The sequence below is a fragment of the Amblyomma americanum genome, chromosome 1, assembly GCF_052857255.1.
Source record: "Amblyomma americanum isolate KBUSLIRL-KWMA chromosome 1, ASM5285725v1, whole genome shotgun sequence".
In the NCBI taxonomy this organism is placed as follows: domain Eukaryota; kingdom Metazoa; phylum Arthropoda; class Arachnida; order Ixodida; family Ixodidae; genus Amblyomma; species Amblyomma americanum.
In genome coordinates this window covers 49,956,186-49,974,032 of record NC_135497.1, presented here as the reverse complement: position 1 = coordinate 49,974,032, position 17,847 = coordinate 49,956,186, and the positions used below count along the sequence as shown (strand labels likewise).

At 46.7% G+C, this 17,847-nt stretch overlaps 1 protein-coding gene across 1 annotated transcript in view; it reads left to right on the top strand.

Moving 5' to 3' along the window:
• LOC144093429 (uncharacterized) overlaps positions 1-16,310 on the top strand; it is an 88,915-nt gene extending 72,605 nt beyond the window's left edge. The window contains exons 8-11 of the mRNA XM_077626841.1: positions 8,377-8,475; positions 11,539-11,679; positions 13,515-13,699; positions 15,710-16,310. Coding sequence (XP_077482967.1) covers positions 8,377-8,475; positions 11,539-11,679; positions 13,515-13,662 — 388 coding nt within the window. The 3' untranslated portion in view covers positions 13,663-13,699; positions 15,710-16,310. The remainder of the gene's footprint in view (positions 1-8,376; positions 8,476-11,538; positions 11,680-13,514; positions 13,700-15,709) is intronic.
• The last annotated feature ends 1,537 nt before the right edge of the window (positions 16,311-17,847 follow it).

Genomic DNA, 17,847 nt, shown 5'->3' with positions numbered 1-17,847 from the left:
ACTATCACGGGTAAGCCATGGATCGCTTATACACGATGCTACTCTAAGCTGGAGCACACAGGAATCTTCTATATATTTCACATGATTACGAAATAAGCGCCAGTCATCAATACTTGAATAGCTCGCGAAACGACTGAAATTCAGCGAAAAAGCTTTGTCTCACCTGATCCATAATTTCAGTATCTTTGAGCGCGGAGTTGAGCATTTATTTATTTTTTTCTCTTGTCACTGCGCGCTGAACTTTACAAATATTACGCGGCCCTATGATTAGTAGCTTTTTTCCAGGATTTTACTATTTCCTAGATCAGGACAGTATGTCAGGATGAGGTGTAATGTGTCCGTACGTGTGAATATCTTTGTGCGCTACCTTTATGAGGTCATGTTAGTGGATGCACTGAAGAAAATGCAGATGGTCAGCGCGATCATTCTGGGAGTTCATAGATACCGTTGTTCAACATATGGCTGAGTAGTAAAACATCGGCATGCAATTACGAACTTGAAAGCTGCGAATATTTGCTCAAATCGATCATTGAAAAGATCAGTGAATTAACATCGGTTACGTGGCGGCCGCAAACAGGCACCAATGATACATTGAAGCTCGCGAAAATGAACTAAAACAGAATATTTATGATGCGATTCAGTAGTTGCATGATGGAAAATAAATTAATTTGATCTGCTAAGTCATAACCCATTCCTAAACTGCACTTTTACCTCTATGAGCACTCCTCTGCGTCTACACTCGACACAATCTCGACAGAAAAGTATAAATCATGATGTAAACGACTGTTTCCGACGTCGACAAAAAGCTAGGTTTCCGTGCAACAAGCGTATCAGCGGAACACGTGTTCTTTATTGCTTTTAATACGTGAACCTTGCCCTTAAGTTCGCCGGTAGCAGCAGGCAAAGCGGACTGGTTGTGGTAATTTTCTTTTGTTGTCTTCTATGAAGTCTTTCAGCGGCAATCTCTTGCGCGGAACTAATACGAATAACAGATCTGAGGTCAAATCGTGGCTATAAATGCCGCTCAATATATGCAGTTCTTTGTAAGGCACAGCAAACCTCCCTGCGATGCTCCCTGGCGCAATCGCGCAGTTTTTTTCTTCGCGGGCAGCACCTTAGGAGAAATATCTTCGTCTAACCAAACGCCAAACTTGGACCGAAATGACATTCTTTAACTTCGGTGCATTGCAGAGAACTCTTCTCGACTTGAAGTTAAGAAATTTAACAAAAATTTAACTGCACGGCGCTGGCTTAAGCGGCGGGCGCACTCCTCTTCATCGGCTTGAAATCAATATGAGTGTATCATTCTGTAAAGGAAAACTGACCCAAAATACTTCAGTTGCCCTTCTTGATGGAAACAAAAGATAAACTGCTAACAATAATGAATGCGACATAGTTTGCGGGAAAAGCAAGCCCCAAAGGCATTTTTTCTGCAATTTTATATCGTACTACCGCTCCTGGTGGCCACCTCTGGATGCTGCATATGATAAATCATAACTCCCCCATTTTCACCGCGCAGTTCATATCGCTGTAAGCGCATTTTGGTTAGTGTGATAGCTTTGTGTACACACTTAGTCTAACTTCCCCTCGGTCTACCTTCGTAATGAAGCTTTCGGTGTGGCGGAACAAAATGGCGACCTACTGCTACCCGCACAAGACCACCATCCTTGCTCGAGGCACAGCTTCGCAGACGATTTTGAGAGATGGAGAGCTTAACTTACCGCAATGAGAAGAGCAAGGCTTAGCTAACTGCAATGTTTATTTCAACGCAGCAATGAGTTGAAAAGATCTGTGAATTCAAATCGGCTACGCCATGGCCGGTAACAGGCAGTAATGAAGCAATGAACTTGGCAAAAATGAAGCGGAGATTGTCATAACGCGATTCAATAGTTTTATCCTGAGGAATAAATTGATTTGAAGGGATCAGTTCGAAGCGATTGCTGAAAGTGCTCATTCAACGCTTTTAATACACTGCAGAAGATGAAATCACAGGAAAAGTATACAAAAGCCCATTTGTTACTGTGATTTATCATTGCGGGTGGTTAGATCAGAATACATAATAGCATAAATAATATTTGTCATCTGAGTTTGATGCACGGCGTGTACTGCAAGGCTGAAAAAATAACAACGCTGCCAGAAGGTGAGGTTCACTACTCCTATCATGTCTGATTCACTATAGGAGCGGGAAGGCATAACGCTTAGGTTACTGCAGTGTTTTATTCAACGCAGCACTGAGTTATGTGCGTCTGGATTCGCGTTGTCCTGCCCAGCGCTTAGTTCGTCATGGTAAAGGGCAGTGAACGGTTGATGCTCGCGAACGCCCGCGTTCGCGTTTGCTAACTGGCAACAAGTTGCTCTTGTTTCACGTGGTGTGAGGCGGTAAACGCTAATCTTCCTATCGCGTCGGACAACAGAAAGCGATGGACTCATTAATCAAGTTGCGGTACAGCCGTAATGGCTGCCTTTCTCGGTCAGCTCCGCATGGGAAGCCGTGTGCATACCGCCCGAAGTATCGGTATTTTAGCTGTCGATGCCACTGTAGTTTAATCATGCGAGAGAAAAGCTAAAATCTTGCTGGGCTAGACATGTGGGGCCGGTACGCCCGCGGCCGTTGGATGCTCATCTTCGCTAGTGGCTCGTAAGCATGAGCCTTCATTTTGTTTTATGCGCACTTAGCGCTTCTTTGCGCTGCTTAAGTTTTTTTTTTTTTAAAGCGCTAATCTCTCTTCCCCTTCTCATCTGAAAGACATACGTGGTTCATTCTGCGTTGCGTGTTCATCTCTTTCGTTGTTTATGTTCAGCTACAAACCCTGTCCAACGTGTTGTACAAAACTAATCGCCAATCACCCGCCATTTTCTGTCCCCATTGGATACCTGCATCACTTGGCCACTGCCGTAGTCCAATTTATCATAGACTCTGTTTTAACGCCGCGTTTACAAACGGCTTACGGTAGCGCTTAAGACAAATGAACAATGCAGACTGGAAAAACTGCGGCTCAGTCGAAACAGTGCAGCATGTTCTGTTTCAAACTGCTACGCATGGTGACGAACTTGCGTACTATAAAAAACAGCGGATTCTATAACAGGTGCCATAGCCTGCCTTACGCAGCAGAGACGTGCAATGGACTTATTTGCCAATTTTGACGCATTTGTCTAGTTGGCAAACTCTAATACGTCCTTGCATCTCACCATTATCCTCACCTATTGCAATGAACATTGTCCACCCCTTTGGAGGACATAAGCATATCACAGTTTAATATCTTCTAACATTACTAATTGATGACCCTGAGCCCAGTTGCAACGCCCTTTTTTATTTTCATAATTTCGCTTCGTCTGTCTCTTTTTAATTCATTTACGTTGTCATTACCTGCGCCTCTCTCCTTCAGTCCTCCTCTCTCGAATTTCATTGACCACGCATGTTACAGATTTTTACACACTGGCTACCGGGTTCTAGAATGATAAAATATTGCTTTTCTTTAAATTGTAACTAGATACCGTTTGAAATGATATCAAGATTTTATGAGATCATACATGCTGGTTTTTTCATCCCCGGGATAGAAAAATGCCTTTGCCTTTCACTTCTGTGCACTCAAAGCTCAACAAATGAAACATAACTCGTTTAGAGTTTTTTAACTGTTTTATAAAGTCATACCCTCGTGTGACTGAGGAGAGCTTGTTTCGGCAGTCCAAAAGGTTGCAAGACGCGGGTACTTGCTGGTATCAGTGGCCGATAGACTTTTCAGAGAGAAATAAAGGAAAACTACGACCGAGCAAGAGCTAGATAAGACAACTGACAAAAGAAAATTTGCTGTGATTCCATATAAGCATAAGCTATCACGCAACCCGAGAAAAATTTGCAACAGGGTAAACATAAACGTTTCGTTTTCTGTCCCGAATAATTTGAGCGCCCTGTGCAGGAAAAACACTTCTGGCGCTTGCAAAATCATGACACCAAAAGCCGTTTGCAAGATGCGCAGAAGGCGTTGTGTACAAGGTGCCCTTGAGATGTGTAAAACTTTATATAGGGCAGACAGTAAGGGGCCTAAATGAGAGTTTAGAAGAGAATAATTACAACGTAGGAAACAAAAGAGCGGGCACTTAAGTATCCATTGTCTCACGTGCACGGACAAAAGCAAGAAAAGCAAGGAAAACTGTCGTTCCGTTTTTCACAAATTTAAAATAATTTTTGAAAGCAAATGTCAAATTACGGGAGCGATCCTGGAGGTTTTACATATAGCACGAGCGGACGATGGTTGCGTAAGCGCTCCATCAATTTTGTTGTCCGGAAAAGAGATGTCATATCTTACATCGGGCACCTGGGTTGCCCGATAATATATGCCAGTCATCACTCGTTGTTAATGGTCTTGTAAGCATGCACAGGTCATTACCAAGAGTATAGAATTGTTTTCCTATGAAATAAAATCAGTTGCAAGCAAGGGATTTGTATGTTTCTTGTATTCTGTCGTCCTTGTCTTTTTGAGCGCTTTCAGTGTCAGAGTGCAAAGACACGTTATTGTCAGACTCTTATGCTCGCTTGCGTAGCGAGTTTTGTGGTAAGAAAGACGACAGGCCGAATACCGTAACGTTCTCAATCGGAACACAGTTCAAAAAGAGAATCAAATTTCCGCTCCTATTGGTCAGCCCTGTCCCTGATCGAGGCGTGGTCAGGGCCGACCAATAGGGGCAGGGCTTTCAGACTTTTGGTACAGACTTCATATTAACAGATGGACAGCGTTAAGCCATTCGGTACTAGGTTTCAAGTAACACAGCCGTGCGACGGCACACTTCAAACACCGAAGCCAACCGATACACCCACACCCACATCGAAGCAACGGTTTGATGGCGTTCTCCTTCCTCTTGAGTGAAAAACCCCGAGTCAGCGCTTACGGAACAACTCGTGCGGCTGCATTTTATTTCTTTTCTTTTTCTGTCACTTGGAAGACAGTCTCTGAAGAAATCGCATAATGTGAAAGAAAGAGCGCAAGAAAAGACAAGGCATCCTCTTCTCCGCGGTTTGATGCACCTTTCGAGGTGGTAACCGGCGCAAGCACAGTACGTGCACAGGCATATACCCGTTTGAACAAAGATGAAGACACATTAATGGGAAGGAGGAAGAGGAACAACTTTTTTTAAAAAGAGCAAAAGATCCTCAAGTGTGGCCTCCTAGTTGTCCAAGAGTCGACGGGCCTGCGCCTCAAGGAGAGCTCCGTCCACTAGCAATGTTTGTTTGGCCAGCTGATTGAGCAGCCTGCAGAGCGGCCTTCCATGAGGGGGATGGGTTGGTTATGGGGGGAACTGCCATGGGTTGGGGCATTCCCACAGGCACTGTATGACAGTGGCCTTGGCCGTTATACATATTTAGCAGATTGGGAGAGTCAAGGTGCGGTGATAACGATGAAGGAGGTAAAGTGAGAGGTAGCAGTTTGTCTGCAGTTGCCGCCAGACCACACAGTATTTTGAATCTAGTGTACTGTAAGGCGGGGGGGGGGGGGGCGGAAGCAGCTATTTTTATAATGAGTGTAGATTCGGTGGTATGTGAGTAGAGCCCGAGAGGTTTCCTGCGTAGGTTTAGGTGTCCGATCTTCCGAGCCCAGAGCGATTGTTCTCGAGGCAGCGCCTGAACGCTCTGATTGTCGGGGATCGAGGCTTGCCCAGGTATCCACGTGAGGGTTATCTCTCGGGCAGGCGTGTGCCCTAATGTGTGAATGCGGGTGCTGTAGAGCGACATATTGTAATCAGTGACTGTTTGAACTCAATAAGGGTGATTAATGTCCGTGTTGAAGTTGAATGGTTGAATTTTTGCACCTGTGTAGCTCGGGATTCATATTCCTGGGTAGAGATTTGATGCGCAGGTGGACCTGGATGTCAGGAGGGATGATCTGATATTTCGGGGCAGTTTAGCAGGTGATGGGGGCCAAGTAAAAATTCCGTAGGAGGTGTTGGCCGGTTTCTGTACGGGTTAGTCAAAGCATCTGGTTGCTTCGTTGGGCTTCGTGTAGTTCCAAGTTTGTATTGCAAATGCCCGTTGCGAGTAAGCGATTTGTGCCAACGGATTGTGGCAGACGGAGCTCTGAGGTAATCCCCTTTCTAATAAGAACATCAACTTTGTTTTGTTGCGGTTTGGTGAGCAAGGAAGGTGATAAGGAAGGTGATAAGTCAGCAGCTGGTGGCGAGGGCGTCTGCCATATCAAGGGTTTCCCTCTCCGACACACCGTGGTTGCGTGTGGCCCCTCTGCAGATAAGGCCGCGATTTGTTTTGTTTGCTTGTCTAGAAGTTGTAGAGTGAAGGTTGCATCCAGCGGATCTTGTACATAGAAACCAAGAACCTTTGAATCTATTGACCGCTGGTTTGTGGTCGTCATACATACGAAGCTGTATGCGTAGATCTCGGGGAAGTGGTCAAATCATGAGCAGTTCTGATTTAAGCTGGGAGCACTTAAGGCCCATATCTTCAGGTTCGAAACAATTTCTTTGTCTTCTGTTTCCCCTATAGAGCCTTCAGTCGTCCATAGGGCGATGTTGTCGGCATATACTGCCGCGTGTAGGTCAGGTATGCTGGCGAGTTGTTGGGCCAGCGGGGCTAGAGTAGAGAACGCTTAGCGCACTGCCCATTACATGAAGGAGGAGCGGCAAAACGTGGCGGCACATAAAGCATAAAAAGCGTCAATGGAATCAGAGCACGCTGCTTAATTTTTAAAAAAGCGGCTGTTGACATAGGCTGTCCAAGCCTAGAAAACAGACAGAGAGACGTTGTATGCTGCCTAGCTCGAAGAACAGAAGCGGGCAAGACTGCGGCGCAGACAGCGACACAGCAGAAATCAAGACTTTCTCTGGACACGCTTGGAAACCTCGTTACATGTCAGTGAAGTTGTTTCTTCGGGCAATGCTAGCGTTCCTCTCTTGCTCTGGAGCTCTGGAAGGTTTTCAAGGTTATCATATTTTATGAAATATATGTCGTAGGTTTTCCTCTCGTTCTTCATAACTACTACCAAGTTTTTCAGACATGCGTCGTTTTATTCCGCCGCGAATCTATGTCAAAGCTTGCCTTTCCCGTGGCCTGAGATCTGATGGTATTTACGGGAAACACAGCATTTTCGATGCCAAAAATATTCTCTGCACTTTAATGATCACTTCTCTCTTGACTAACAAAATTTTTAGGCTTGTACTAGGTCGTCTCAGGAATTTTATGGAAGGACTCATCGTTTGCATTCACTACTTCAGTCATTCAACGCGTGTACAGAGTGTTACTCTAGTGAAACTTGTGATGCCATCGCTGCATCACACGATCCGTACCTTGCCGCGGACTGAGTCTAGGTTTTCGGTTTTCACAGCTCCAAGCTATATTCGATCATTTTTATGAAAACCGGTTTGATATTGTGAAGAGTGGATACTCAGAGGACTGTGATGTTACTGCAAATTCAAAATGTCCGAGAAAATCCCGAAACGCAATTGCAGAGGTTCTAGAATTCGACGAGTTTAAGAGCCTTTAAGATGCTTTACTTTACTTCGCATACTTTACATGCAAGTGAAATATGCGAAGTCTTTTAGGGCTAGCATTTGAAATGGTGACGTAATCGCCGATTGAAATCGCGGAAGCCTTCAAGCTTCTACGCAGAGCAAAGCGCCAAGTGGAGTGTGTATGATGACGTCATGAACGATACAGGCACATTTCCAGCAATATAAACGCTTGCGTTCAAGGAGGAAAACCAGCGGCAACGAAGACGAAGCCTGCCAGGCATTGCTTGGCAGCACCCATGAAATGACGCACAGAAGGGTGTGGTTTACGGCAGTGGGAATTTGAAATTTTACCGTCCGTGAAGTCACATCGATCATCTCGGCACTCCTCCGGTGCTGTGAAAAATAGCCTGAACTTTAATTCTCGTTTACGTCTCTATATTTAATTGCTAGGGCAAAAACGCTCGACATGCCTTACCTACATCTTGTGTAGACTTGAATCATTTGAATATCGCGCAATACTCAAAGAGTGGTGCTTTTGACTTTTAATTAGGAATGTCCTGGGCCGTATTTTTTCACAATATATTCCTGATTTATCCTTGTGGATCACTGCGAATCGTCAATCCGTCATTCGATATCAGATCCCCCCGACAATGCTTCACACTACTTTTACTGTTTTAAACTAAGGTCACAGACTGTGGGTATTGCGTTAGTGACAGGTACAATGTAGTTATGAATCGCTAAAAAAGCTGCTGCAAAATACCGATATGTTTTCGGAGGCTGCTTTTACGCAGTGTTCGTGATCATAAATGCAAAGCTAAGAAATCTCGTTAGACACAAGTCGTTGTACGTTATGCACCCATTCATTGCGCCTGTCGTTGTCAAACAGCAACGATCACAGAGTTACTGACCATGTGACAGGGGCAACCAAGCATTCGAGGAGGAGGCGTCCAGCAGCAGCAACCCTGATGGCTCACGAGGAAATCGTGCTCGCCAAGGAAGGAGGGCCGGAGCAGCGAGGTAAGCAAGGACTGCCACTGCCTTTGGCGCCACGCCGCCTGCATGAAACCCGCTGAGTTATGTTCCTTATCCGCCAACTTCGCAGCACTCGCGGATGTTTAGAGCATGCTTTCATTAGTTGCAGAAGAGGAATTGGTTCCCCACTTGCCCTCTCGACTCTGAATGACACCTGATGTGTCTTTTCATTTTGTTTTGTTTTTTCGTTTTTATCACGCGGATATCAGTGGCGAACGCCCTCCCCCTACTCCTTGCCCCAGTTGAAAAAAATAATAAAATAAACAAACAGGCCACACAGCACGGGACGTGAGTGCTTACCTGCAGCTTCATCCACCTGGATTTAATTCAACAAGACCGTGTTACTCATACTGTCAGATGACTAGCTGCTCACGATTGCTGCTTTGTGGACCCACGTCCTACGCTTGAGCAGCTTACGTCTGGTGCACAATGTGACAGGCACGGTGTCAGCTGTCAAGACGGTGTGATGTAAATGGCACCATGAGCGTAAAAGTCACCTATTAAAAAAATGACAACGCGCATGCGCCGATTTCGCGTGTTTGCCGGGTGGTGTACTGCAGTTATAACAAAATCACTCGATCATGCTTTTAACTGGTACACGGAACATCGAGGGCATTTCGCAGGATGATCGAGCAGTATTTGAAAAGAGTCGAGTGCGAACTAAATGCCAAAAAAGTTTTACTGAACGATTAAAGTACCATACTTAAACATGCACGTTGTGTCAAGCGATAATGGAAGGTTTTTGGGCGTCCGGATACTTCCTTCCACACGAGCCTACAAAAAAGCACCGTGAACTCAGGCCTCGTTTCGTTTCACTGGAAAAAAACGGCCAAACACATAATTGAGAAAGAGAAGAAAAAATCGCAAATAGATAGATTAACCACAAAACGGCAGGTGTCGCAGAGAAATTTCTAGTTATGTAAACATTTTACATTTCCTTGTTTCATGACGGTCATTAGCGCAAACATCTAAGGACGTTTGGAACACCAGGGTAAATGTTATTGACAAACTACATCCTTGATTAAGCTGCTGACTTGCTAACTGTTTATTTCAAGAAAGCTAATTAACTTGTAGTAAGCTTACAGAACGAGAGATTTGGCAATTTCAGTTTTTGTTCACGGTTTGGTGCGGCGCAGTTCACCGTGTCAGCCTGATGGAGGGAGTCATTTGGCCTCTCGGCAAGGGAAGAAAGAGGACTGTCGGCGCTGCGGGGTAGTTCCTTGTTCGCGACAGAAGGGAGCGTTCGGTGTTTTCTTCGCAGGAGCAAGGGTGGAACAACTTATAAAAACCAGCATTATTTATTTTCAATTTAGCCCCCGACAATTCAGTGCACTTCGCACTCTTTGGCTGCAGTAAATTCATCCCATTGAAAAAAAAGGCTTTTGTCTGCTCTTCAAACATCGCCGTCATTGTGCGCTTGACATCTTCATCGCTTGAACATAGTTGGCCCCGCCAGTGGTTCCAGGAAGCCAATAATAAAAGACCTTGACTGCAGGGTCGGTGATTTAGCTGCTCTGATCCCCATTGCTCCTTGGCAGCGAGCTTTTGCTTTTACAGTGGCGCGTCGTCATCAAGAAGCAGCTCGCCCGCTCAGAGCTTTCATGGCCTCATCTCTTTGATGGCCTCTCCCAAAGCAGCGACTGTAAGGGCCCTTCGTGTTACAATAGTCGTCTGTGGTATGGATTCTAAAAGCATAAATTCAGTATTGCCCCTGAATGTTGTCATGAGTTATCCAGCAGACTGTTCAGCCCTAGGCGTTTTAGGAGTAGAGGAAGCCTCGTACTTCCACTGCATGGACTACATTTTAGACTGAGGGTCTTCGTGGCACATCAGAGCCTCCTCCACTGTCACCAAACGTTGAAAAATGACGCAGTGCACTGAATGAATGAATAGCCATTTCCATGGGAAGGTCCTTTAGAAGGCAATTTATTGAACATCTCGTTGTTATGAAGTGCAATTCTCCTGAAACGGGATACAGCGAACCACCGACAAACTTTACTGGCCGTTTCGCGCGGACTAAGCCGATTTGTAAGGGTTCCGAATGGTGCCATGGTCGCAGAAATAAAGCACCGTGGCGGTGCGCTTGGAGTTTTCAAGGTATCGATATCCCGGTGATCTAAGGGCCAGCGGCGAAAGTGGCAAGCGTTTAACAGTTTCCATTGACCGCAAGGCAGCCATCGTCTGAGCTTTCGGTCTGGCGTTCCCATTCTCCAGAAGACAACGCCGTCATGCGAAGAAGTGCTGTGGCCGGCGTACCTGCGAGCTGTGCGGAAGAAGCTCGCCGAGATGTAATCCCGACATCGCCGCCGCGTGCCATTTTTTAATGCCGCCTGTATCGTCTCCTGCACCTAGGCAACGGAGCTAAACGTTGTGAACAGGTCGCATCTGTCGTCTACGATATATTACCACCAAGATCCATTTCCTAGGCTCATTCAAGCGCTGCGACGCCAAAAGCAGTGAGTGGCACGCCCTGCCTATCAGGAAGTGCCTTTCTCCGGGCGATCCTGGCGGCCACTCGTCTCCTCGGCCTCACCGCCGTAGACGTCCGTGTCGCCGCTTCGCTCTGGTCCTTTATAACGCTTTCCGCCTCTCTCCATCCTCAAGCTGCATAACGCCGACAACAGGTTTGCAGCGATGGCCGCGAGGGAGCAGTTTGATCATACCTTGCAGCTATTCTGTCTCCAGTTCATCGTTATTTTACCCTCATATTTAACATACGTGGAACACTGTTCCCCACAGAACTATAGAACATCAACTAAAACTTTGTTCCGCGTATTTTGTTTGTGAGCATGATTTCGCCTATTCAAGTAGAATGTGTTTAAACTTTCACCTAGGATTTGTTACTCAAGTCCCCCCCTCCTTTTAACAGTGGTGCGTAGAAACTGACCTGAAAATAATTTTCTTTCTGTCTTCATGCAGCCGTTGACTGCAATGAAGCCTGTTCCGGAGAGAGGGCAACTGCCTCTTCGCAGTTGTCGCTGCACACATGTGCAGACACCATATACACGTGCTAGTATGACGCGCTACAGTACTCCGTATACCATGCAGGGGAGCCCGGCCAGGACGAGAGGCGCCGGCAGAGACCCGTGCTGAGCCGGCAGGTGGGGCTATAGACTTGCTGAAGGGAGCCGCTGCTCCAGACGCATCTCGCGGCCTCCCCGCGCGCAGGGCAGAGGGCCGCAGGGGCCGGTAAGCACGTCTTGCCACTCAAGGCATCTGCATGACACGCGCTGGGCGCTGCTCCGTTCTGGGCGAAAAACGGCCGCTTTTTTCATCAGCGTTTCATTTCACTTCCCTCTTCAAATATTGTTGTGTTCAAAGCATGACACCGAATACTAAAGAAAAGCAGAAGCGAGACGAAAGTCTTAAAAGTATCCTTCACGCGCCAGACTTCAACCGGCCTCATATTTTGCGCTATAGTGGAAGCCACAGTGTTAGAATTATTGTGGTGGAATGATTCGCAATAGTGTCGAGGGCCTGCGCATTTTACACGCATTTAGAATTTCTTTGGAAAGACGTCTTTCTCTTTCACTAGAATAAATTAAATACCTTCGCAAATATATCTGCGAAACATGTAAGCACATTTTGCAACTATGCAAGGCTTTCGACGATATAAAACACCGCGAAGAGTTTTGTGCCGATCGCAGCCGCCTTGCATGCGCAGCTATGCGGATAAACCAGCGCTCGTGCTGTCGTTTGCTTCCGTCGTCCTTGTCTTATTTGCGCTATTTTTAGAATGACTACATACCAACTCACCCAGTCTTCTACTTAAAGCTTGAAGTTCGGCGGCAAATACCTCGGCGTGCTAGAATTGTAGCGAATGCAAGAGTACAATACCAGCGCGTCTATGCTTTTGATATCAACTTGCTTGCTTGCTATATACAGTACCTAAAATGCTTGTCAACTGATTTTAGTCAATCACGCGATCGACCAAAATTATTCTCTCACTTATTTTCTCTACGTGGATACCTGACTTACGTACAACAACAGCTTTAGTGTACCGCCCAACGTTCGTTCCTGAAAGCCTGATTTTGAACGCCCCCTATAAGACTGCTTTGAAGGATATAACAAGACATCTACGTATTGATTAATACTGTCGTGTAAAAAAAGGCTGCAATGTGAAAAATTATGCACTTATCGTTGTTTTCTGCGCGTTCTTCGGATTCTGTGCTCCTCAAGTCAGGTACCTGGATTCTTCGCTGTTTGCTCTTTGTGGAGCGAGGTTTCATATTTCTGTGCTACATCAGGACAGCTACGAACAGGACGATGTTTGGCATGCTTGCTTGGAAGACATTCAGAAAAAAAAAGAAGTTGTCAGTATCCAGTGTTTGAAATGGCCGAACTGAGCACAGTACAGCTCGCAACCAGCAGGAGAGACGAGAGGAGCGCAAATAATAAAAGGGAATGATCAGCGCAAGGAAAGACAGTAGTCCATTATGCTTTATCTCATAGCAACATCTCCGACCAGCGCCTATTCTTTAGTGCTTACAGTTGCAACGATCATTTCGGAGGATGGCCTATAGTTTTCGTTACTTGTTCAGCCGCCGCGTTGGCTGTTTGGTTATGGCGCTCGGCTGCTGGCCCGAAAAACGCGGATTCGAACACGTCCGCGGCGGTCGAATTTCGTTGGAGGCAGAATTATAGTGACCCGTGTGCTGTGCGATGTCAGTACACGTTAAAGAAATCCAGGTGGTCGAAATTCCCGGAGCCCTTCACTACGGTGTCTCTCATGACCTGAGTCGCTTTGGGACGTTAAACCCCATAAACCATAAGCCATAAACCGTTCATTGTTCATTCGCTCTCATTGTGGAATCTTTGTCTTGTACCAAAACCACGCTTTGAAACATCGCTGCGAGACATTTTCGTTGTCCCGGCAGCCGAACTGGCTGTTGTGCTTTGAAGTTACAGGAAACAATTGGTTGTTTTAGCAAACTGACATATCTGACACTTAGTCGTCCCGGCGCAAAACTTAGCAGCATATACAGCGCCCTGCATAGCTATATCCTTGCGTGAACGTCATGCAGACCACGCGGGCGGCACGCTCAACCTGGCGCCACAATCGGCGATGGTGGAGGCGACAAGGGGGCCACAGAGGCGCAGAGTGGTGAAGGCCACATGGCAAAGCCTGGTCGCGGCCGCCAGCGCCGCCGGCCTCGGAATGGCAGCCGCTAACATTCCTCGAAGATTGTGACCGCGCCCAAGTTCCCCGGTATGCATCTGGAGCTGCTCCTATATTTTTCTGACTGCCTCGAATGGACGCAGACCTCTCCTGCAGTAATGGAAGTGATGTTTCATATGTTTTTGCTGTGCTGAATCACATCGTCTATTTTTATAAACCAGTTAAAACTTAGGATATGGGCTTTGTAATTACTAGTATAGCTCTATACCGAAAAATTACAAAAAATCACTTTCATCCGTAAATCTTCAAGATAAAAACAAAACTATACTTTCTTTCCTTTCATTACACTGAAGAAATGAGAAGCATGATGTAAAAGCCGCAAACAAATGACTTGGCATTCCATACATTCTGTCGACATAGCCGCAGCTTAGGCTAGCGGCACAAAATCATGTGATTACAAGTTAAAAAGAAAGCCAAATCAAAACGCAAGTAATACACAAGTTGTGACCAAGGCGGCGCAAACAAGATAGACAAAAAGTTTTACACTGTGAACCAATTCTAAGTACAAAAATAAAAATAACAAGTGTAATGCAAAACTATATATCTTTAAATGTGAGCGGCAATTCACATAACTTTTACCGGCAATAGCTTTACCGACGCTACAAAATAAAAAGTGTAGGAGGGTTCTAGGTTGATTTCTTTTACTACCTTGCGTTTTCGCACCTGTATGAGAACCTCAGCACAAGCGCTTTTTCCTTTCGCCTCAATTGAGAACTTAAAAAGTTAAGACTGGTAAAATCTGGACCAAAATTTTTAATAAATTCGTAAATGCATCTTGTGACTGAAAAATTCTATATTGTTGTACGAACCTGTTCACACTGCAGTGTCGAAACCGCATTCTTGAATTCCTGGTACCCGGAAAAGATATTCCTTGCTTTGTGAACAGCACCCGTTTTCGGATAACGAAAACACAGCATGTGTGTGTGCGCGCGCTTACGGGTGCGTTTCGAATCTAATTGCCGACTGCAGTCAACTGAGTATTACCCGAAAACGAAGCTATCGAGCCATCCTTAACTATTATGCCTAACATGGACTGCTCCTCTTCAGTTTCATCGACACCCATGCTTCCAGTGCTATCCCCAGATCTCGGCGTGGAAATTGCCACGGCTCGCCTGGAAATGCCGCGGTGTTTGTATAAAATTACGGTGCGAAGCTACAATCAATCGGTTGATAGTCAGCGCTCGTGTCGTCGTGCTGCTCGCTTACTTACGTTGGTGTCTTTAAGCGCCGCGCTTATTTTCATCACAGACCTCCCCCCCCCCCCCCCCCCATCCCGGAAAAGAAATTATCGTAACTGACAAGGATGACGCCTGTTTTTCTTTCGTGTTTAGTGTTTTTTGCGCTTCAAGAAAGCGGAAGACCTCATGTCATAGGCTCCGTTTTAACGCGAGAGTTTTAAATACCCAATTACGCGCATAATCCGGCGTGGGCGTCGCTGGCCTTTTCGGTATATTGTGGTCCCGTTGTGAGTAAAAAATAATGACCATGGCTCTGGCAGGTGGTCCCCAGAGAGCAACCTTGGAGGCAGGTGGGCCACCAAAGTCACGTGACCTTGCAGCGTCCTCACAACCTGCCCGCCTTAGCAGATGGCACCTAAATTAATTATTGGTCGCTCGGAAAGAGCAACGTGAGCCGCACACGCCCACCTTTGGGAGCACCTGGGCAGTGGCGCATCGCTCAACCGCTGCGCCACTGCGCCAGGAAGAGTATGAGGACTCCTAGGGATCTATGAATGTTCTGTCTTGTAGTTATAAGGAATTTTTTTTCGCACAAAAATTTGAGTTTATCATAAGTACCAGTAATGTTTATTTGTGTCTTGTATTCGTTATCTGAGCCTGCTTTTTTTTCTGTTTAAATCTTCGTTTGAGGGCATTTGCTAATCATTTGCAATGACTGCTCCCTTTGCGTTCTGTCATTTGTAGTCATCCTTCCAGTTTGTGTGTGTGTGTCCAGAGCGAGTGTCTTTATGATCTACACAAGTTTACCAGCTCATGATTCTGGTGATTAGCTGCATGCTGTTTTGCCCGGTCTGTCTTCCAGCCTAAACGGATTAAGACATGGACTCCCTCGACTAGACTTCCTAGAGAACAATCGTGAAGGCGGATGAGACTTGGGGAAAAAAACGCTGCTACAAGGAGTGTCGTTCCCGGAAGCAGCGGCGGAAGCAGAGGCGGAAGCAGCGGCAGAAGCAGCAGCGGGAGCAGCGGCGTCAATGGTGGTGCCAGTTCGCCGAGTAGTCCCTTGGGTCTATGGACGCAGTGATTCTTTTAATGGTCACGATGGGAATATTAATTGACAGACGGCTGGAACCTCGACACAGTTCCAGCGTTTCGGACAACAGGCGGGGGAAGGCGGGGTTGTTCATCTACCTGCTGGGACGCGGCTTGTTATTCCTTTCCCACGGAAGGACTCACATAGCAGCCGTGGTGGCATCGATGTAACAGTGCTCGAGGTCTGTCCTCCCCTTTCCATCGACGAGCTGTGAGATCATCAGCATCGCCAGCTGCCGTGGGCGGTACCACCAGTGTGTTCATCTGCTCGTTTGACTGCACATAATTCTCCGAACTGTATTCCCCAGTGAGGGATCTGGGGAATACGAAGGCTATTTATCGGGCTTGCTGGTTCGTCGGTATCGGAGACTCCCGTCTGCTAAGAAACTCCCTTTTACTTAGAGGCATTCTCGGTTGCTCTTACTTATACATAACCACGTCACAAACACGTCTCCGACTTCCTCTTCCCTTCTCCGGGCCAACCACGCTACCCTGCACCCCAACAACTGCTGGCAGTGGTGGGATAGGAGCTGAGTCCCAACAATGCTGCCTTCACTGTCTATTGACCTGTCAGCACATAGAAAGATAATTGTCGTGGTTATCCGAACAACTGATCGAAATGTTATAGAAGTATTTCTAATTATTCTGTTTATGCTTCATGTTGCAATGCACCCTTGAGGCTCCTGTTCGCCTAGACCACTAAAATTTTCAGAACCTGTGAAATTGACAGCGATTTAGAGATAGCCGTCGATTAGCTAACCGAGTTCTGCCATCTGAATATGAAAGAGGATGCTTAAAGGGTGCCGGAAGTAAGGCATCAGAATAATGCCTAACGTAGAGTACCTCTCAGTCGTTCGTGCCAGCACAGACGCCTGCGCCACTCCATAACTAAAAAATGACACTACTGAATTTCTAAATCAGCAGAGTTTTCCGGGCGGAGTTGCGTTAGCCTTTTGCGCGGAGATTTTCTAAGCGAAACCGGCGACAAAAGCGAAGGCAGTCACGCCTCCTGCGTGAAAGAGGAATGAGTTAGTGGCACGTCAGTCCTGGCGACGCTCGAATCTTTGTTTTGCGGCCGCCTTGGCCGCGGCTGACGTCAAAAGTAACGAAATGTACCACGCCGGACGTACTGACCAGCAGGCGCCATTGGGAGGCCGAGTTTTCTTTGGTGTATTGCAGTGCAACCAAGGTAAGCGGCTACGCGGTGCTATGCGACAGGAGTCTGGTGCAGCCGTGGCGTGCACGTCTTCGTGATGTCTCCCATCGACATTCATCGCGTCTCGGTTGGGCTAAGCTCCAGTCGCGAGTAAAAAATGAATAGCCCAATAACGTCACCAAAGCGGAGAAACTCGCATCGTGCGGTTGGCTGGGCGCCGTGCTTTGCGAACACACCTGTCACTTTTGTTAACGCCGTGTTCCTAACCGCAGCGCTGAGCGTTGCTTTCTGCCGATCCTGTGGCACGTCATTATATAGGCTAATATTTTTTTCTCGCCACTGTTCCTGTGGTCGAGAAAGGGATGGGCTCGTGTTGCAACTGCCACTGTTACCGTGCGCAGCACACTCTCTATTCATGAGTCCTTAACTCCACAATCTGCCAGGCCAGCCGTCGCCAGCGTCCGCTGTGCTCCGTATGTGCTGGCTACAAGAAGAGAACAATGTACTTCAAAGTTACCCACAAATCATTAAGCTTTTGCCAAAAGGGTTTGTGGTTTATGCTGGTTTAACGTCCCAAAGGAACAACAGGCTAGGAGAGGACGCCGTAGTGAAGGGATACAGAAATTTCGGCCGCCTGGGGTTCATTAACGTGCACTGACATCGCACAGTATTCGGGCCTATAGAATTTTGCCTCCATCGAAATGAGACCGCCGCGGCCGGGATTGAACCCGTGTCATTCGGGTCAGCAGCCG